A 23,335-nucleotide genomic window follows, 5' to 3' on the forward strand; every position below is an offset into this window, starting at 1 on the left:
AAATTGAGTGGCTGCTAATAGTGGAGTACTGTTCAGAGATGTAGGTTCCAGAAAAGGAAACGGTACGTAGATAAATAAACATATCTGTATGAAAGAAATGATAATTTATTTGTACAATTGAAAAGCAGATAGATGAGAAAGGCACTATATACTGCCTTTGATTGATAGATAAATATTTTTTTTTACTGTTTCTAATACCTGATTTTGTGTGTTTCATTCTTTTAAAGTTAATTTGATCCGGTTTTTTCACGTAGTTTCCAGGAATAATACATATCATACCACAATTTTCTAATCCCACCCATTCCTGAGCATTTAAGCAATTCATTTGTTGTTTTTCCATTTTTTTTAATAATGTACTCTACCGTGAAGTCTGTGTCGCAATATGTATTGTATGTGAATTAGGTTTATCATCACAGACCTGAGTCCTGATTTGATAGGCTTCAGCTATTCCACAACCCTGCTAAGGATAAGTAGGTTTGAAAATGTATGGTTGGATGGATTTTACACCTAAAAAGGTTATAAATAGGCCTTACTACAGGCAGCATTATTTAAAGCGCTAGCCCTGCTCTAATGCATTAAAAAGATTAGCTAATTCTGAAAAAAATACATGTGTATATTCAAATATGTGACTTTCCCCTTGGGATTAATAAAGTATCTATCTATCTATCTATCTATCTATCTATCTATCTATCTATCTATCTATCTATCTATCTATCTATCTATCTATCTATCTATCTCAGTGCAGGATTTACGTATAAGCTACACAAGCTATAGCTTAGGGCCCCCGCCTTCTTGGAGGCCCCCAAAACAAATTGTCCAAGTGAGCAATTGTCATATATACTTAAATATACTACAGCATTATTTGTCCCAATCAGGCCCGGCCTTAGGCATAGGCGAAGTAGGCGACCGCCTAGGGCCCCGGCGTTCAGGGGGCCCCGGATCGACTCCTTGGTCTAATTTTCATGCATTTCACAGAGCTTCCAGGGCGACTCTGCCCCCCTCAGGGGGACCCTGGACCCCCCTTTCGCCTAGGGCCCCATAATACCTAAGACGGGGCCTGATCTATCTATCTATCTATTCATGTTATTTGGGCTATTCTCCAAATTCAAAGAAAAATGCAAAGTGTTTGATTCTTTAACAGTAAATGGTGCCATTCTTGAACCCACTTTTAAAAAATAAAATCTCCACAACTTCCAAGATAGTCGCCTTTGAAAGTTTGAAGTTTAGCAGTTAGACGTTAGCAGTTTAGGGTTAAGGACCTTTATTTTGATATTATGAATTTCTTTCGCCACCGGAAGTACAACTTTTTCTGTTGCTAACTGGCTTTATTCACACTGTAACACAGAGAGCATTGGTAAATGGCATTGAACTGTCTGGAAATGTAGGTTATCTGAAGTGAAACGTTGCTTATTTATTTAACAAATGAAAACGAAGGGGAGAGTAGCACCCCGGAGCTCATTGGTGCTAGAGATTTAGTTTGCAGTGCTGGAGCCTCAACTCTGGTGGGTGTTTCTGGCCTCACTTGGGCTCGCGCTTGGACGGTCACAGATTCGAAGGTCACGAGCCTGTTGATGGGTGATGGGTGCAAGGCGGCCAGGTCGTACGGTGGGCTGCTTTCACGTGCCACGGACGGCTCTCAAGTAAAACGAGACTCGTAAATGGTGATCCGCTATCTGTTTCGCCGACGTGTGGTAAGCCGTGCGTACACCAGTCCATCGGTTTCTGTGTCTACCACGGCTCTCTTCACCGTCACTCTCGCGTCCGAAACTGGCAAGTAACGTTTTGCTTCATATTAAGAGACATTCTAGTCGTGAAGACGCAAATAATTTTTGGAGAGTTTGTGATTGCCTATTAAATTTGTCAATGATGATGACCGCTCTTACTGGCGGGGTTCCTCATAAGAATATTATTGAACGTGAGCTCTGTGAAATCTTTTATTTGTTGCTCACCTTCGTTTTATTTTCGCTTCTATTCAGATCTTGAATTTTTACTTTTTTTTTTTTACTGTAGCAAAGTATATGTTCTGCGGTGGATTGGCACCCTGCCCGGGATTGGTTCCTGCCTTGTGCCCTGTGTTGGCTGGGATTGGCTCCAGCAGACCCCCGTGACCCTGTGTTCGGATTCAGCGGGTTGGAAAATGGATGGATGGATGGAGTCCATACTGTAAAACTAAATGGCACTTTGTATTTTTTTTAACAATTGTAGTGCAAATTCAAGACACAAACAAATCTAATGAATTTCATAAATGAAATGCAGTTCATGAAAGTACATCTAAGTAAAAGTGCTGTTTGCACCTTAACTGAAAGTCGCTACCTTCTGCTGCCTGTCATGAGTGCGCTTTGCTCTAATGTGGAGCGGCGCTCCTTTGCCTCTTTCCATCTCTGACGCACTCATTCCCATTGAAGTACTTCTCACTGAGTGACTGTCTCTGGTCTGTGAGGAGTGCCATGGGTTTGCTGAAACTCCCCTCACAGTTAAATGATCGGACTCGGAAGTACATGAAGGACAACCTTGCCTGACTTTTCCCCCTTTCAATAATTGGCCAGCTCCATAGGAGGAGTGAAAGAGAGATATAGATAGACCCTATCTGAGACACAATGTAAACAGAGTCCAGTAAAACTATTGCTCTAATGCATATTAATAAGTGGGATATTGTTTTGTCCTGGATTTTGCAGTTAAGTTGGTGTTTTTTTAGTGTTTTTAATGTTGGTGGGGTAACTGATGCTAATCATTTTTACATTTTCCCCTGTTAGCCCTTGAGCTTTGCTAACAGCAAATGTACAGCTCAGTTTACTCGGTTGTTACAATGCAGTGACATTGGGTGCCCTGTCACACCTAATGACTTGTTTTTTAATACTAGGGGGCTGTGCCTAGAGAGAGACAGCAAAATAGCATCATTCATAATCAAGAGGAGCTTTTACCCTCAGGCCATCAGAATCCTGAAGTTTCACATGCTAACAAACATTCAAACCTAAAACTCACTTGAACTTCCAGCACAGCCACTTTATACTTTTTACTCTTTCTAATTTTAACTACATTTTAATCAGGTTTAACTTAAATTCAAATTAATTTTTATTTAATGTTATTATCATTTTCTTAATTTTATTACTAGGGGGCTCTGCCCCCTGCTCACTTCGCTCGCCCACCCCTGAGTTTGATTTACCGGATGTACAATTTAAAAAGATTGTTATTTTCATGGGGATTGTTACATATGCATTGCTTTCACTTTTACTTTAAAATTTTAGTAAAAACAATATCTGGAATTAACTTTTCTTCAAGTTCGCATTGAATTTTGATTCTGTGTTTGGACTTTCATTGTGACAACACAATGTTTAACTGCCTGTGAGTGAATATCGTTTCTTTCTCTCTATTAAATAAAATGACTTTCTCGAATGTTTGTTCGTGCTCATTCTTCTTCTCTTAGTTGTTGACGTTTCATCTAGAACGTATAAAATTGTTGTCCTGATAAAATTTACAAGCACTAACAGCACAGGAAGTGTGTCTGACAAAAGCATTCACACGACTGAGGTTAGATGACTGGTCTTGTTTGAAAATAGTTGTAAGTAGGGCGTGACTTGAAAGAATCTCACGTTAAAAGTCTCCATCTCGTGGGACTTCATACCATAACAACATTTTTGGAAGCTTTTAATTCTCGCTGGCAACACAAATTACATGATCTACAAGTCTCCAACTTAAAGTTTAAATCCGAACAATATATTTGATCTCTTTTTGCTGTTCCATTATTTCACGGAGTAATAATTTCCATTTGTTTGCACTAATGCGATCTTTACTATGCTTTTCTTGAGACTTTTGAATTTTTGTACTTCCATTATCTCTAACCTGCTGTGCAAGTGTACCGCACCAACATTTTTGAATTCTTTATGATGTTCTACTTTGTCATCTACTTTGTCCTTTATTTCCGGTCCCGGGTGTGGTTAAATCTCTTTCTCATGGTACATGTAAGTGTCTCTCTGACAAAATCACGTCTCATCTCCTTCCAAGATTTTTTTTTTATAATAGAGAGATTTATTCTGTTGTGTGTTTGCTTTTCTTTGCACAATCTTGGAGTAGGTCAGCTTTTTCGTTTCACTGCACATGTGTGCGTGTGATGACTAAAACTCTTGAATCTTGAACAGTATCAAATTGTGCAGGTACCATGAGATTATTAAAAAAGCCTCTAACATATTGTGAGTCTGCAAAACTGCATAATGTATGTCTGCCTCTGATTGTCTGTTAGTACAAACAAGCCTTTAAACGTTGGAGGACTCCCCGACCTATCAAAGCTGAAAGCAGTGAGAAAATCGTATAGCGTGTGGCTGCCTGTGATCGGCTGTCGGTACCGGTGAGTCTTTAAAGTGCTGAAAGTGGTGAGAAAATCATTGTGTGTGCTCACCCTGACCCGTATGCCGGTGCTGGACACACTGCAAGTCGTGCCATTCATACATACGCAATACAGCACAATTGCTGCAAAGAGCATTTGCTTAAAGAATGAAGAACAATAAAGAATGAAGAACACCAGTCCATCACAGTTATTTATTGAACATTTAGACAAGGATGTAAATGATCGCTTAGTTAAATTTGCAGAAGAAGCAAGCACTGATGGATTAGCAGATTCAATAAAGACGGTAACATCCCTTTAAATAAGCTGGTATTCACCAGTTGAAGATAAAGGTAAATTGTGTAAGTCGAACAAGTTATATGACATATAATTAGATGCTTGATACGTCCATTTGCGCTTTACTAACCTGGTGATTCACAGAAACCGGGTTTCAAAAATGCCCTGTGTACCCTTATTCCGGTTAAAGAAACTGGGTTTACAGATGTACATTTCTCCATGAGTAGCCCATACTCTTCCAAATCCTGGTTCTTTAATGGCATTTTATGGTTCTTTAGTGGGTCGTCTGGATCCTTGTAGAACCTTTGCTTGACAATTTCATTCTGGGACAGATTCTTTGCCTATGAAGTTGGTTCTTTGTGCTTTGAAAAACTTTCTTATATGTAGAATAAAAGTGAAATCAGGAATGCAAGGTAGGTGACGTGGCAGAGCTCTAATAATTCAAGAAGACCTGGGCTTGGCCTGTGCTATTGTATGCAGTGAGAGTCCTTTTAAAATCGGGACCCCACTGGTATTTCACAAATCTGTCACCACCTATTAATGGAAGTGTATTAGGGCCACGGTGAAAAAAAAAATACGGACACAGTGAAGAAAAAAAGAAATGTCGAGATTAAAGTTGACATGTTGGGTTTATTCTCAACATTTTCACTTTATTCTGCCATGTCGAGATTAAAGTCGACATTTCCACTCTATTCTCGTAGTTTATTTTGTCAGTAGAATGTCGCAAACTAAACATCTTAAAATGAATGTTTAATTTACTAGATTTTCTCAAACCCTGTCATAAGTTAATGTAGCACATTAAATGCTTTGTGTTAAGTGTTCACGACCCAGTTGTTAATCTCTACGCTTAAACTGACTGTCTCTTGCACTGAGGAGGTGCCGGCAGCGATCGCCGCACATTCACTTCATGATATTCCTGCTCTATGAACATTCAGAATACTAATATAAATACTTGATATCATTTTATGATGAAATGCATTAAAGCAGGTATTAAACATGGGTGGCGGGGGGCACGGTGGCGTGGCTATAGTGCTGCTCCCTCTCAGTAAGTGGTCCCCAGGTGTATGTTCAGTGTAGAGAACTTTATGACAGGTGTGACGAAGCTCCAAAAAACTGGATGTATGAATAGCTATCGCACAGGTTTAACTTAAATATTGTGTAAATGTTGGGTTTGTGATCTGGTGGTCGGAGACATGAACACAGAATTCAATGGATGTTCTTCTAAGCGGGCTTTCTTTATTACATGCATGATGTCTCTTTCTGATGTACTAAACCCCCAGTTCCTATCCTTCCTTTTTCTTTCTCCACATAACTAAGCACCACACAATAAACATCTTTGTGAAATTAAAACTAGTTATAAACTTAGACCTCAGAGTTTTCAGAACTTTAAAAAAAATCTTAATTATGCCATCCATTCAGGGTTGCACCCATCCCAGCAAGCACCGTGTATGAGGCAGGAACAAATCCTGAACGTGGCGCCAGCACATCGCAGAGTGAATACGAGCAACACATACACTAGCAGGGTCAATATAGCAGAACAAAACCCCACATCCTACATGACTTTGAAAGGAAACTGAAGCACGCCGAGTAAACCCACCAGAAAAACATGCAAATTCAAGGCAGGGTACACACGGGGCCACCTTGTTGCAAGGCAGCAGTGCAACCACCACGCCACCATGCCCCCCATGCTTTAATACATTTCATCATGAAAATGACATCAAGTATTTATTTTAGCATTTTAAATGTTCAGGGAGCAGGAATATCATGAAGTGAATGTATTCTGTGTTCTAGTGCAAGAGGAAGTCAGTTTAAGAAGCACGTAGTGATTAACAACTGGGTCGGGAACACTTAATATAAAGCATTTAATGTGCTACATTAACTTATGGTGGGGTTTGAGAAAATCTAGTAAATTAAGCTTTCATTTTAAGATGAAGTTTAGTTTGCGACATTCTACTGACAAAATAAACTACGAGAATAAAGTGGAAATGTCGACTTTAATCTCGACATAAATGGTGAGAATAAAGTCAACATTTCCACTTTATTCTTGACATTTAGTTTTTTTTTTCATATATTTTTTTTTTTCTTCACCGTGGTCCTAATACATTTCTGTAACTTCCTGTATGGCTCCTGTTATAGATCAAAATAAATGCAGGTTCTTTCTGGAATCTTCCTGTGGAGGGGTCATTTGGGGACCAAAAATGGTTTCCTTGTGGCATCCCTCAGAAATACCACTCTGGTATCTTTATTGTTAAGATTGCAGTCATGTGGCCATGTAAACCCTCCACTGGGTTACAGTTACAGATTTTTTTAGTTGCCGCTTGTCTTTGCACCACACATTCATCCTGACACCACAGGTAGGAAATGGTTTGATGCGCCCCCCAAAGATTCATTCCCTGGTGATCACGTTATTCCTTCTCCTAGTTGAAGTAATCTGTCTCAATATTTCAGAAATCGTTATATATGTTAGTGAGCTGAACATACAGTGCTACGCTTAGCAGCACAATCTCAGAAGACACCGGCTCCATGCTTGTTTTCAGATTCACAGCAGCCATTTCATCTTTTTTTTTTTTTTGCTTAGTCTTAAAGCTTTGTAGACTTTTGCCAAAGGAGAGCTTCCTAGTACACAGAAACCAGGCTTCTGCCTTAACCGGGTTACTCACCTTTTCCAGTTGTTGTGCGTATGTTGTAGCAGTAGAGGCTTTTATTGACCTCTTCAACCCTCAGGTACCACGCCAAACACCAGGTAAAAGACCAATTATTATTTATTAAATAATAATACTGTTCCCAAAGCACCCTCCACTCCACACTACACATACAATAATCAATACTCTCAATACAATAATCACGCCTCCTCTCCCAGACACTTCGCCACCCTACCTCCCAGCTCAGCTCAATGTCAGGGCTTTCCCAGCGTCCTTTTATACCCCCTGACACAGAAATGGTTCCTGTCCCATAATCCACAAGTCCTCATTCCTTTCAGGTCAGGGTAAAAGTCCTTCTCTTCAACCTGGAAGCACGTCGTTTCTCCTGTTCATGTGACCAGGACGTACTTCCAGGTTATAGGGCACATAATAGTTTGTCAGCCTCACTACAGCGACTCCCGGTGGCCCCCATGGTATCCAGCAGGGTTGTGCATACAAACTACAAGGTCCATGAGGCCCTGCTGGAATTCAGGGAACCTCCATGCTGTCGGGAGAGCTCCACCTGGCGGCCTGGGGGTGAGGGCTGGGATAGTTAGCCGGCCATCCATCACAATGTAAACACACTTAAGTGACAGATCTAAAGGTATCAGGTTCTCATTACAAGAAACATTCAGGTGTCCTATGGGACTCGCCACCGTTTATAGCCAAATCGTGTATGGAAGCATTCAGTCAGACTACAAGAGTGTTCATGTGTTGTGGGGTACAAGTAGTCTGATGGTATATTTAAATTTTACCGCACACTCGTGAGCCCACATCTGGGATAACTTGTGCAGCTTGGTTCTCCATATTTTAAGAAACATATAAAAACTCCAGAAAACTTTCCTGACAAGAGCAGCTGGATGGGTTCAAAGGCAGCAGACAACTATGGGGAAAGGTTGAAGAAGCTGACTCCGATATTTTTAGTGCAATTCTGAATTTATTTTACTCTGTTTGATCTACAGAGAAAAAGAGAAGCTGCCATTTCCAGTAACCTATAGAAGATGGAAGAGGAGCATCTGACTATCTAAGACCCTCTGGAGATGGGATATAAAGTGAGTAAAGTAACCTCATAATATGAAAATAATGACGAGAAATGTGGCAGGTGCTGCACAGACTGGAGGAAAGAAAATGGCTTGAGCTCAACGTGATTGGCTGGTGTATTTTGTATTAGGCTGAGGTCACCCTTCAGTGACCCGAGGGGCTGTGTGCACCTGTAAGTGTTGTGCTGGTGACGGGACCCCCCATTTCTGTGAAGTATCAAATGCAAATGATCAGGCCTGCCACTGCTTGTCATTTGCTTTTTTTGCTCCTGCTAATTGGAAGTGTTTGGTGTTCTCTGTAAAGACTCAATTACCCAGTATCCTTTGGGACATATCCTTTTTCTGTGGAGGACTTACAGCAGGATTTCAAGGTAAGACCGTCTGTCAAGAGACCGCAACATTTAAGTGCAAGCACCCCATGCACAGTACAACAAGGGAATGAAATGGAGCATCTTACACTACACAGGGGTCTCCCTCCCATGTATACCATGGAGAACACAAGAAAGGTGAACATTAAGGAGGAAGACCATGTATGAGAAGCTGCGCAACATCAAATTTATGGCATTGAAAAGGAGGATTGTAAATGGGGACCAGCAGTCATTAAAGAAGAGTCTGAGCCAACGTCTGATCTCACTGACTGGCAAAAAACTGAAACTGTAAACCAAGTCCTTAAAGCAGAGGCTGTCCATCAGTATGCCTGTCAAGATGAAGAACTACCTGGAACAGGCTTCACAAAAAGTAGAGCTGACATCCTCCAAGATCATGTTGTGCTGCTTAAGACTGAATCTTTGGATTCTGGCATGGAAGAGACTGGGAAAGCATCATGTGCAAGTCAAAATGGAGAAGGTAAGTGTTATAATACAAAAAAAAAACAATGTAAAGATCGTTAAAGTTTACTTTAAGGTCTATCTGAAATTGATAATGCTTGCTTGTTTAATTCTGACCTGAAAAGGCAAAGCATATTTTCGCTTCTTACCATATTTACAAGTTATTCAAATATAATTTTATTAGAATGATCACAGTTCCACATACAACCATCAATACATCCTGATAGCAGACATGGAAAGCACACAGTGGAGACTGCTGTTGCAGGTAGGTGAAATGCAATGAAATAGCCTTACCCATAATCCTCCAAGAGAGCGCTATACATTTGAGGGGTTTAAAAGACCAAACTGTTAGACCTGCACTCCAGTCAGCTACTCCTTCTTCCCACTTGTTATATCACATAATCACGTGCACCAAACGTAAAAAGGAACAAACCTGCTTCATATTAAGAGACATTCTAGTCGTGAAGACGCAAATAATTTTTGGAGAGTTTGTGATTGCCTATTAAATTTGTCAATGATGATGACCGCTCTTACTGGCGGGGTTCCTCATAAGAATATTATTGAACGTGAGCTCTGTGAAATCTTTTATTTGTTGCTCACCTTCGTTTTATTTTCGCTTCTATTCAGATCTTGAATTTTTACTTTTTTTTTTTTTACTGTAGCAAAGTATATGTTCTGCGGTGGATTGGCACCCTGCCCGGGATTGGTTCCTGCCTTGTGCCCTGTGTTGGGTGGGATTGGCTCCAGCAGACCCCCGTGACCCTGTGTTCGGATTCAGCGGGTTGGAAAATGGATGGATGGATGGAGTCCATACTGTAAAACTAAATGGCACTTTGTATTTTTTTTAACAATTGTAGTGCAAATTCAAGACACAAACAAATCTAATGAATTTCATAAATGAAATGCAGTTCATGAAAGTACATCTAAGTAAAAGTGCTGTTTGCACCTTAACTGAAAGTCGCTACCTTCTGCTGCCTGTCATGAGTGCGCTTTGCTCTAATGTGGAGCGGCGCTCCTTTGCCTCTTTCCATCTCTGACGCACTCATTCCCATTGAAGTACTTCTCACTGAGTGACTGTCTCTGGTCTGTGAGGAGTGCCATGGGTTTGCTGAAACTCCCCTCACAGTTAAATGATCGGACTCGGAAGTACATGAAGGACAACCTTGCCTGACTTTTCCCCCTTTCAATAATTGGCCAGCTCCATAGGAGGAGTGAAAGAGAGATATAGATAGACCCTATCTGAGACACAATGTAAACAGAGTCCAGTAAAACTATTGCTCTAATGCATATTAATAAGTGGGATATTGTTTTGTCCTGGATTTTGCAGTTAAGTTGGTGTTTTTTTAGTGTTTTTAATGTTGGTGGGGTAACTGATGCTAATCATTTTTACATTTTCCCCTGTTAGCCCTTGAGCTTTGCTAACAGCAAATGTACAGCTCAGTTTACTCGGTTGTTACAATGCAGTGACATTGGGTGCCCTGTCACACCTAATGACTTGTTTTTTAATACTAGGGGGCTGTGCCTAGAGAGAGACAGCAAAATAGCATCATTCATAATCAAGAGGAGCTTTTACCCTCAGGCCATCAGAATCCTGAAGTTTCACATGCTAACAAACATTCAAACCTAAAACTCACTTGAACTTCCAGCACAGCCACTTTATACTTTTTACTCTTTCTAATTTTAACTACATTTTAATCAGGTTTAACTTAAATTCAAATTAATTTTTATTTAATGTTATTATCATTTTCTTAATTTTATTACTAGGGGGCTCTGCCCCCTGCTCACTTCGCTCGCCCACCCCTGAGTTTGATTTACCGGATGTACAATTTAAAAAGATTGTTATTTTCATGGGGATTGTTACATATGCATTGCTTTCACTTTTACTTTAAAATTTTAGTAAAAACAATATCTGGAATTAACTTTTCTTCAAGTTCGCATTGAATTTTGATTCTGTGTTTGGACTTTCATTGTGACAACACAATGTTTAACTGCCTGTGAGTGAATATCGTTTCTTTCTCTCTATTAAATAAAATGACTTTCTCGAATGTTTGTTCGTGCTCATTCTTCTTCTCTTAGTTGTTGACGTTTCATCTAGAACGTATAAAATTGTTGTCCTGATAAAATTTACAAGCACTAACAGCACAGGAAGTGTGTCTGACAAAAGCATTCACACGACTGAGGTTAGATGACTGGTCTTGTTTGAAAATAGTTGTAAGTAGGGCGTGACTTGAAAGAATCTCACGTTAAAAGTCTCCATCTCGTGGGACTTCATACCATAACAACATTTTTGGAAGCTTTTAATTCTCGCTGGCAACACAAATTACATGATCTACAAGTCTCCAACTTAAAGTTTAAATCCGAACAATATATTTGATCTCTTTTTGCTGTTCCATTATTTCACGGAGTAATAATTTCCATTTGTTTGCACTAATGCGATCTTTACTATGCTTTTCTTGAGACTTTTGAATTTTTGTACTTCCATTATCTCTAACCTGCTGTGCAAGTGTACCGCACCAACATTTTTGAATTCTTTATGATGTTCTACTTTGTCATCTACTTTGTCCTTTATTTCCGGTCCCGGGTGTGGTTAAATCTCTTTCTCATGGTACATGTAAGTGTCTCTCTGACAAAATCACGTCTCATCTCCTTCCAAGATTTTTTTTTTATAATAGAGAGATTTATTCTGTTGTGTGTTTGCTTTTCTTTGCACAATCTTGGAGTAGGTCAGCTTTTTCGTTTCACTGCACATGTGTGCGTGTGATGACTAAAACTCTTGAATCTTGAACAGTATCAAATTGTGCAGGTACCATGAGATTATTAAAAAAGCCTCTAACATATTGTGAGTCTGCAAAACTGCATAATGTATGTCTGCCTCTGATTGTCTGTTAGTACAAACAAGCCTTTAAACGTTGGAGGACTCCCCGACCTATCAAAGCTGAAAGCAGTGAGAAAATCGTATAGCGTGTGGCTGCCTGTGATCGGCTGTCGGTACCGGTGAGTCTTTAAAGTGCTGAAAGTGGTGAGAAAATCATTGTGTGTGCTCACCCTGACCCGTATGCCGGTGCTGGACACACTGCAAGTCGTGCCATTCATACATACGCAATACAGCACAATTGCTGCAAAGAGCATTTGCTTAAAGAATGAAGAACAATAAAGAATCAAGAACACCAGTCCATCACAGTTATTTATTGAACATTTAGACAAGGATGTAAATGATCGCTTAGTTAAATTTGCAGAAGAAGCAAGCACTGATGGATTAGCAGATTCAATAAAGAGGGTAACATCCCTTTAAATAAGCTGGTATTCACCAGATGAAGATAAAGGTAAATTGTGTAAGTCGAACAAGTTGTATGACATATAATTAGATGCTTGATACGTCCATTTGCGCTTTACTAACCTGGTGATTCACAGAAACCGGGTTTCAAAAATGCCCTGTGTACCCTTATTCCGGTTAAAGAAAATGGGTTTACAGATGTACATTTCTCCATGAGTAGCCCATACTCTTCCAAATCCTGGTTCTTTAATGGCATTTTATGGTTCTTTAGTGGGTCGTCTGGATCCTTGTAGAACCTTTGCTTGACAATTTCATTCTGGGACAGATTCTTTGCCTATGAAGTTGGTTCTTTGTGCTTTGAAAAACTTTCTTATATGTAGAATAAAAGTGAAATCAGGAATGCAAGGTAGGTGACGTGGCAGAGCTCTAATAATTCAAGAAGACCTGGGCTTGGCCTGTGCTATTGTATGCAGTGAGAGTCCTTTTAAAATCGGGACCCCACTGGTATTTCACAAATCTGTCACCACCTATTAATGGAAGTGTATTAGGGCCACGGTGAAAAAAAAAATACGGACACAGTGAAGAAAAAAAGAAATGTCGAGATTAAAGTTGACATGTTGGGTTTATTCTCAACATTTTCACTTTATTCTGCCATGTCGAGATTAAAGTCGACATTTCCACTCTATTCTCGTAGTTTATTTTGTCAGTAGAATGTCGCAAACTAAACATCTTAAAATGAATGTTTAATTTACTAGATTTTCTCAAACCCTGTCATAAGTTAATGTAGCACATTAAATGCTTTGTGTTAAGTGTTCACGACCCAGTTGTTAATCTCTACGCTTAAACTGACTGTCTCTTGCACTGAGGAGGTGCCGGCAGCGATCGCCGCACATTCACTTCATGATATTCCTGCTCTATGAACATTCAGAATACTAATATAAATACTTGATATCATTTTATGATGAAATGCATTAAAGCAGGTATTAAACATGGGTGGCGGGGGGCACGGTGGCGTGGCTATAGTGCTGCTCCCTCTCAGTAAGTGGTCCCCAGGTGTATGTTCAGTGTAGAGAACTTTATGACAGGTGTGACGAAGCTCCAAAAAACTGGATGTATGAATAGCTATCGCACAGGTTTAACTTAAATATTGTGTAAATGTTGGGTTTGTGATCTGGTGGTCGGAGACATGAACACAGAATTCAATGGATGTTCTTCTAAGCGGGCTTTCTTTATTACATGCATGATGTCTCTTTCTGATGTACTAAACCCCCAGTTCCTATCCTTCCTTTTTCTTTCTCCAATAACTAAGCACCACACAATAAACATCTTTGTGAAATTAAAACTAGTTATAAACTTAGACCTCAGAGTTTTCAGAACTTTAAAAAAAATCTTAATTATGCCATCCATTCAGGGTTGCACCCATCCCAGCAAGCACCGTGTATGAGGCAGGAACAAATCCTGAACGTGGCGCCAGCACATCGCAGAGTGAATACGAGCAACACATACACTAGCAGGGTCAATATAGCAGAACAAAACCCCACATCCTACATGACTTTGAAAGGAAACTGAAGCACGCCGAGTAAACCCACCAGAAAAACATGCAAATTCAAGGCAGGGTACACACGGGGCCACCTTGTTGCAAGGCAGCAGTGCAACCACCACGCCACCGTGCCCCCCATGCTTTAATACATTTCATCATGAAAATGACATCAAGTATTTATTTTAGCATTTTAAATGTTCAGGGAGCAGGAATATCATGAAGTGAATGTATTCTGTGTTCTAGTGCAAGAGGAAGTCAGTTTAAGAAGCACGTAGTGATTAACAACTGGGTCGGGAACACTTAATATAAAGCATTTAATGTGCTACATTAACTTATGGTGGGGTTTGAGAAAATCTAGTAAATTAAGCTTTCATTTTAAGATGAAGTTTAGTTTGCGACATTCTACTGACAAAATAAACTACGAGAATAAAGTGGAAATGTCGACTTTAATCTCGACATAAATGGTGAGAATAAAGTCAACATTTCCACTTTATTCTTGACATTTAGTTTTTTTTTTCATATATTTTTTTTTTTTCTTCACCGTGGTCCTAATACATTTCTGTAACTTCCTGTATGGCTCCTGTTATAGATCAAAATAAATGCAGGTTCTTTCTGGAATCTTCCTGTGGAGGGGTCATTTGGGGACCAAAAATGGTTTCCTTGTGGCATCCCTCAGAAATACCACTCTGGTATCTTTATTGTTAAGATTGCAGTCATGTGGCCATGTAAACCCTCCACTGGGTTACAGTTACAGATTTTTTTAGTTGCCGCTTGTCTTTGCACCACACATTCATCCTGACACCACAGGTAGGAAATGGTTTGATGCGCCCCCCAAAGATTCATTCCCTGGTGATCACGTTATTCCTTCTCCTAGTTGAAGTAATCTGTCTCAATATTTCAGAAATCGTTATATATGTTAGTGAGCTGAACATACAGTGCTACGCTTAGCAGCACAATCTCAGAAGACACCGGCTCCATGCTTGTTTTCAGATTCACAGCAGCCATTTCATCTTTTTTTTTTTTTTGCTTAGTCTTAAAGCTTTGTAGACTTTTGCCAAAGGAGAGCTTCCTAGTACACAGAAACCAGGCTTCTGCCTTAACCGGGTTACTCACCTTTTCCAGTTGTTGTGCGTATGTTGTAGCAGTAGAGGCTTTTATTGACCTCTTCAACCCTCAGGTACCACGCCAAACACCAGGTAAAAGACCAATTATTATTTATTAAATAATAATACTGTTCCCAAAGCACCCTCCACTCCACACTACACATACAATAATCAATACTCTCAATACAATAATTACGCCTCCTCTCCCAGACACTTCGCCACCCTACCTCCCAGCTCAGCTCAATGTCAGGGCTTTCCCAGCGTCCTTTTATACCCCCTGACACAGAAATGGTTCCTGTCCCATAATCCACAAGTCCTCATTCCTTTCAGGTCAGGGTAAAAGTCCTTCTCTTCAACCTGGAAGCACGTCGTTTCTCCTGTTCATGTGACCAGGACGTACTTCCAGGTTATAGGGCACATAATAGTTTGTCAGCCTCACTACAGCGACTCCCGGTGGCCCCCATGGTATCCAGCAGGGCTGTGCATACAAACTACAAGGTCCATGAGGCCCTGCTGGAATTCAGGGAACCTCCATGCTGTCGGGAGAGCTCCACCTGGCGGTCTGGGGGTGAGGGCTGGGATAGTTAGCCGGCCATCCATCACAATGTAAACACACTTAAGTGACAGATCTGAAGGTATCAGGTTCTCATTACAAGAAACATTCAGGTGTCCTATGGGACTCGCCACCGTTTATAGCCAAATCGTGTATGGAAGCATTCAGTCAGACTACAAGAGTGTTCATGTGTTGTGGGGTACAAGTAGTCTGATGGTATATTTAAATTTTACCGCACACTCGTGAGCCCACATCTGGGATAACTTGTGCAGCTTGGTTCTCCATATTTTAAGAAACATATAAAAACTCCAGAAAACTTTCCTGACAAGAGCAGCTGGATGGGTTCAAAGGCAGCAGACAACTATGGGGAAAGGTTGAAGAAGCTGACTCCGATATTTTTAGTGCAATTCTGAATTTATTTTACTCTGTTTGATCTACAGAGAAAAAGAGAAGCTGCCATTTCCAGTAACCTATAGAAGATGGAAGAGGAGCATCTGACTATCTAAGACCCTCTGGAGATGGGATATAAAGTGAGTAAAGTAACCTCATAATATGAAAATAATGACGAGAAATGTGGCAGGTGCTGCACAGACTGGAGGAAAGAAAATGGCTTGAGCTCAACGTGATTGGCTGGTGTATTTTGTATTAGGCTGAGGTCACCCTTCAGTGACCCGAGGGGCTGTGTGCACCTGTAAGTGTTGTGCTGGTGACGGGACCCCCCATTTCTGTGAAGTATCAAATGCAAATGATCAGGCCTGCCACTGCTTGTCATTTGCTTTTTTTGCTCCTGCTAATTGGAAGTGTTTGGTGTTCTCTGTAAAGACTCAATTACCCAGTATCCTTTGGGACATATCCTTTTTCTGTGGAGGACTTACAGCAGGATTTCAAGGTAAGACCGTCTGTCAAGAGACCGCAACATTTAAGTGCAAGCACCCCATGCACAGTACAACAAGGGAATGAAATGGAGCATCTTACACTACACAGGGGTCTCCCTCCCATGTATACCATGGAGAACACAAGAAAGGTGAACATTAAGGAGGAAGACCATGTATGAGAAGCTGCGCAACATCAAATTTATGGCATTGAAAAGGAGGATTGTAAATGGGGACCAGCAGTCATTAAAGAAGAGTCTGAGCCAACGTCTGATCTCACTGACTGGCAAAAAACTGAAACTGTAAACCAAGTCCTTAAAGCAGAGGCTGTCCATCAGTATGCCTGTCAAGATGAAGAACTACCTGGAACAGGCTTCACAAAAAGTAGAGCTGACATCCTCCAAGATCATGTTGTGCTGCTTAAGACTGAATCTTTGGATTCTGGCATGGAAGAGACTGGGAAAGCATCATGTGCAAGTCAAAATGGAGAAGGTAAGTGTTATAATACAAAAAAAAAACAATGTAAAGATCGTTAAAGTTTACTTTAAGGTCTATCTGAAATTGATAATGCTTGCTTGTTTAATTCTGACCTGAAAAGGCAAAGCATATTTTCGCTTCTTACCATATTTACAAGTTATTCAAATATAATTTTATTAGAAAGATCACAGTTCCACATACAACCATCAATACATCCTGATAGCAGACATGGAAAGCACACAGTGGAGACTGCTGTTGCAGGTAGGTGAAATGCAATGAAATAGCCTTACCCATAATCCTCCAAGAGAGCGCTATACATTTGAGGGGTTTAAAAGACCAAACTGTTAGACCTGCACTCCAGTCAGCTACTCCTTCTTCCCACTTGTTATATCACATAATCACGTGCACCAAACGTAAAAAGGAACAAACCTCTTTGATTCTTTCTTCAATGGAGGATAGGAAGAAATGACAAGACCCGCTACATCTGTTATCTGTAAACTCTTACCTGTCTCCCTGCCCATATTATTCTCCATGTATTTAACCCAGGGCGTCACAGTGGCGCAGTGGGTAGCGCTGCTGCCTCGCAGTTAGGAGACCCGGGTTCGGTTCCCGGGTCCTCCCTGTGTGGAGTTTTGCATGTTCTGCATGGGTTTCCTCCCACAGTCCAAGGACATGTAGGTTAGGTGCATTGGCGATCCTAAATTGTCCCTAGTGTGTGCTTGGTGTGTGTGTTTGTGTGTGGGCTGGCGCCCTGTTTCCTGCCTTGCGCCCTGTGTTGGCTGGGATTTGCTCCAGCAGACCCCCGTGACCCTGTAGTTAGGATACAGCGGGTTGGATAATGGACAGATGGATGGGTATTTAACCCAAGGGATGTTGAATGGCAGGCTGCTGTTCACTGACTGGGACTGCTCTTACTTCCAAACCTTTACTTCAACCCAAGGGCTTCACAAAGATCAACATGCAAATGGTTGGTAATTATCAATGTGAAAGAATATAATTACAAAGTGGGTTGTTATTGATCCACATGTGACACTTTATTATTTGTTTTAAATACTGTATTAAAAAAAAGGGAGTTTCATTAAGTACTGCAAAGTGAACAATAAGGCTGATACAATAAAAAATTATTTATTATTTTATATAAACAAGCTGTGTGGGGTCTTTGGGACAAAAAAACAACCTGAAGACTCCTTAGCAGTTTTACCATGAACTTGGTGAACTTGCAGAGGCATCAAGAGGCAAGTGGCCCAGGACAGGACGTATCTTGTCTGAGATGGATGTGTAGTCAAGTGCAGCTGGGGCACAAACTGAGTGAAACAGGCTGGAACCGATCTCGGGCAAAGGTATGGTAGCTTGTTGTGTGAACGTACAACATGCACGTACCACAAAGCTGAGTTTGTGTGCTTGGTTTGAATGAGAAGTGAAGTGCATGCAAGTGCCAAAAAATGTAAAAGTGCTTGCATGCATAAGTGTATGTCACACATCTATAGGCCTCTACATCTTTGGTAGAATTCACACCAACTCCCATGGCTGATTGTGAGCAGAGTGGACTGCTCCAAACACACACACACACAGGTCTTTCATTTATGTACAGGTTTGTCTAATGATACCAGAAGAAACATAATCTCTCACCCATAAAAAGAAAATATCAGGACTAGTCATTCATAATGGGTTTGGTTGATTTCAACAGGAATATGCTGTTGTACACTAAATGATTACCTGTTGTTAGTTGTCCTTCTGAAGCATTTTAGCTTACTTGTAATTGTACATTTATGTGTCTTTGCAGATTTACCACATAGAGCCCCCACCTTCTCATCTTCGTTTCTTCAGAGCTCTCTTCATTGTATACCACAGCAAAATGAAAACGTGCAAAAACTGACATCTGGAACAGAGATTTTGATACCAGCCTCGTTGCAGTGTAGATCACAACAGGCAGAAATGTTAACAAGGGTAGACGATACCAACGTTGAACAACATCATGCAGATTCTTTTCAAACTTCTAAAGAAAAATCCACGTCTAAACATAAATGGAGTCATGCAACACAGCGGTAATATTGCTGTTCTGAATGTGGAAAACAATTCTCTAGCAATAACAGCCTTCAGTCCCACATAAGAATTCACACTGGAGAGAAGCCATATTGCTGTTCTGAATGTGGCAAACGGTACCCCAGCAGTACTAGTCTTCGGAGACATAAAATAATTCACACTGGAGTGAAGCCTTTTTGTTGTCCTAAATGTGGCAAGAGATTCTTCTGCAGTACTAGTCTTCAGAGACACACAAGAACTCACACAGGAGAGAAGCCATATTCCTGTTCTGAATGCGGAAAACAGTTCTCGCAAATAGGCCATCTTCAGATTCACACAAGAATTCACAGTAGAGAGAAGTCATTTTGTTGTTCTGACTGTGGCAAGCAATTCTTAACCAGCAGCTATCTTCAGATCCACACAAGGACTCACAGTGAAGGAAAGCAATATTGCTGTTCTGACTGTGGCAAACAATTCTCACAAAGAAGCTATCTTTGGGCCCACACAAGAATACATACTGGAAAGAAGCCATATTGCTGTTCTGAATGTGGGAAATAATTCTCTGACAAACGCAGTCTTCAATCCCACACAAGAATTCACACTGGAGAGAAACCGTATTGTTGTTTTGAATGTGGGAAACGATTTTCTAACAATAGCAATCTTCAAGCCCACACGAGAATTCACAGTGGAGAGAAGCCATATTGCTGTCATGAGTGTGGGAAACAATTCACAACTAGTAGCCAACTTCAGATCCACACAAGAGTTCACACAGGAGAGAAGCCATATTGCTGTTCTGATTGTGGCAAACGATTCTCGCATATAAGCAATCTTCATTCTCACACAAGAATTCACACTGGAGAGAAGCCATATTTCTGTTCTGAATGTGGTAAACTATTCTCCACCAGTAGCACTTGTCAGAACCACAGAAGAATTCACACTGCACAAAGCAGTTCAGGATGAAGCAGCCCAACATGAATGAACACACCTGAGAAATGACCAATTCCCAAAAATAGAATGAATACAGAAGGAACCTATTGTTTAACAATGATGCTATAATATTCTAGGTCCACAAAAATGACCTGAAGCTGGGCAAGAGCCAGCCTGACATCTCACACACATGGGAGTGTGCTGCTGCAGTTTCAAAGCTGTCTCATCTACAGTTGTGGTGGGGTTCTCCCTTTAATGTTCACTGATGTGGGACAGTGCTTTTCTAATTAAAAAGTGGACAACATTTAACTGTGACACCACAGAGAAATTCTCTAGATCCAGGCAAGAAACATCTGAGGTGTTTAACCAGAATCGGTCCTCCTTACCATAGCTCTTCCGCCAGACCAGATAATTATCTCCATCAATAGGTTGTGTCGAGTCCAGTATGTCCTATATCTCAAATCTCTTATCAGCTTCAACTATCACACGAGGAGGCAAAGGAGAAGTATGAACAAGTTTCAGAGGAGATAAGAATTTTCTTGCAAGCAGTTTTTGTAAACCTGTCAACTATAAATTAAGTCATGGTTCCACCACCTAAAGACATAAGATCAGTAATATAATCTGCCCTTATCTCCTCCCATGAACCAACTGATGGCTTTGGTAGATGTTGTTGAGGAGCATTAACTGCATGTCTCATAGACCTGGCTGTAATTATTATCCATCTTCAAAGAAGGCCACCAGAAGTATCTTGAGATCAGTTCCAGGGGACCTGACACTACCAAATCATCCCCCTACTGCAAAACCTTAGGATGGGAAACCTTAGGCATGAACTCCAACTTTTCAAGAGTATGTTCTGGAATGGTCCAACTTATTGTATTATTGTGGAAGCAAATGCTGTTTTTAATTTTCACTGGGTATAATTAAATGGCATGCAGAAGAGCTGTAGGGGGAAGCAAAAGCTGGAAGGTTGCCCTTAAAGTAGGCACCGGTAAATTCTGAACTAGGTAAGGACTGATTTGTTTAACCAGCTAAGGGATTAGAACTCACACAAAAGCATTGAAAAGTTGTTCCTGGACTAATAATGGTTCTTTAGCCAATTCTTTAGAGAAGAATTAAGGAGCCAAACATATATTTGTGTCTTCCATAGGAGAAGCAGGAGATAAACCCAAAGTAATTTAGGTTTATGTTTTTTTTTTTGGTATTGTTGTCCGTCTTTAAATACTTGCATATATCCATTATCTATTTTCTTTATATTATCAATAAATTGTAGCATTTTGTTTATTTCAGCAAGCGTGTTCAAGTTATTTATTGAACAGTAATCAATTGCTAAGTTCAAACAAATCAAAGAAAGCGAAAGTTGATTTGTGTACACTGTGGCCACCAGAAGGCACGCAACCCAACACAAAGGGTCAGACACAAGTATAAAATGAACAAGATTATTTATTTTGGGAAGTTCTTCCACAGGAAGCCTTTCCCACAGCACAGTCACAAAGCACAGTAGCATTCAGCAATACTTGTTGTCTTCTCTTTGTAACTCTCTCAGTCACTGCCTCCACTCCTCCACGCAAGCTTCGTCCTCCTTCCTCCCAACTCTGGCTCTCTTCAGGTGTGGCACCTCCTTTTATGTTACACACAGAAGGCTTCTGGTATTCTGAAGCTGTAGATCGGAAGCACTTCTGGGTAAATTGAGAGCCCTCCAGTTCCCGCAGCACCCCTTGGCGGCACCCAAGGAATCCCAACAGGACTGAGAACAAGAACTCCAGTTCTCATGATGCCCTGTGTGAAATTGTGATGCTGCCGCAACCCGGGGGGACTGCCATCCAGCAGTCCAGGGGAGACAGTGCCCCATGCATGCTGTCTCCTCCTTACATCTTGGGGATGTCCCTCACAACACCTATGTCAATTTAATAACTGTGTTCATAAATTGGAGTATATCTCTTCATAGTTCTCACATCCATGCTGAAACATGTAACAAGGATACCGAAACACAGAAGCAAATTGCAGAGATTTCTCTAATTTCCCTTGTTTTGCCTTCAGTGTAACAGACCATCTCTTGATGGCATTTGGTAGCATTTACTAAATACTAGGGAAGCTTCCCGTCAGGTGTTTTTAGGGCTTATACTGATCATTGATATCATGTTACTAGAACTGTCCAATTCTGATAACAATTCCAATTTTTTTCTTTGTCATTTTAAAATATTTTTTTTCACACTAAGATACTTCATTACTAGCCATATGTTGTATATTAAAGAGTAAATCGTTGTATTTTAGGTTTTACCTGTTCTTCTTGTATTAAAAAAAATGAAATTTGACAGGCTTATTGTTCAGTCCCCATATAAAATGCCAAAATAAAATCACCATAAATTACTTATTTTTAACTAAAGAAACATGTACACAAATATTTATCCATAATACATATAGCATAACATGTATTTTCTATATAATTATAAGACACAATTTTAATAAAGGGTTAATATGTTGTTTATCAAGAAGGTACAAGGCTAACAGACTTACAAGTAAAGTACACAAATTTTCTAACAAGCCTAATGTTTACTAAGCAGTGATGGCAAATTCTTTTTTATCTGTTATTTTTACTTAAGAACTAGGGGGGCTTTGCCCCCTGCTCGCACCGCTTGCCAACCCCCCTGCATGCACTACACGCCAGCAACTTTGCGTCTCTGCCGCTTGCAAAAAACAAAACTTTTAATTCTCGTGGATAGGCCTCTTCATTGGGAAGAAACACTACTTTTCCCTGATGGCAACACGAATTAGATGATCTACAAGTCTCCGACTTTTACCTGATGGCAACACAAATTACATGATCTACAAGTCGCCAACTTAAACTTTAAATCCGAACAATATATTCAATCTCTTTTTGTTGTTCCATTATTTCACCGAGTAATAATTTCCATTTGTTTGCACTAATGCGATCTTTATCATTTTTGTGAGACTTTCGAATTTTCATACTTCCATTATCTCTAATCTGCTCTGCATGTGTATCATGCCAACGTGTTTGAATTCTTTGACATTCTACTTTGTCATCTACTCTTTGTCTTTTATTTCCGGCCCTGGGCGTGGTTAAGTCCCTTGGCACAAAGTCTCGTCTTGCGGGTCGTGAAAGTGTCTCTCTGAGAAAGTCGCGTTTCATTGCAGGATAAAAAGTCTTGTCTCCCAAGATTTTTTTATTATAATAGAGAGATGTGAGCTGCTGTACTAAGCACAAGGTTGCTTGGTGCCCACACTCAGACAAGGGGTGTCTTAACAGTTGGGACACATCACATTCTTTAAATTCAATGGCATGCACTTCCTACTCAGTACACACGACCTGCGTCTCTCTCTAGCTAGCACTTGTCAACATCTCTGTCATTTGTGCAATGGAGACACTGAGGTGACCATAACTTTTT

At 40.4% G+C, this 23,335-nt stretch overlaps 1 protein-coding gene and 1 long non-coding RNA gene across 2 annotated transcripts in view; both read left to right on the forward strand.

The window, feature by feature from the left end:
* Positions 1 to 23,335, forward strand: part of LOC114664335 (zinc finger protein 721-like) — an 86,299-nt gene that overhangs the window by 38,997 nt on the left and 23,967 nt on the right. Inside the window, 2 exon segments of the mRNA XM_051932315.1 lie at positions 19,033 to 19,953; positions 20,360 to 20,436. Of these exon segments, the coding sequence (XP_051788275.1) occupies positions 19,033 to 19,953; positions 20,360 to 20,436 (998 nt within the window).
* Positions 1,331 to 16,263, forward strand: LOC127527922 (uncharacterized). The gene is made up of 3 exons (XR_007935102.1): positions 1,331 to 1,381; positions 8,259 to 8,348; positions 16,074 to 16,263. It is a non-coding gene; the product is annotated as an uncharacterized LOC127527922 (long non-coding RNA).

The sequence above is a fragment of the Erpetoichthys calabaricus genome, chromosome 1 (genome assembly GCF_900747795.2).
Source record: "Erpetoichthys calabaricus chromosome 1, fErpCal1.3, whole genome shotgun sequence".
Taxonomy (NCBI): Eukaryota; Metazoa; Chordata; class Cladistia; order Polypteriformes; family Polypteridae; genus Erpetoichthys; species Erpetoichthys calabaricus.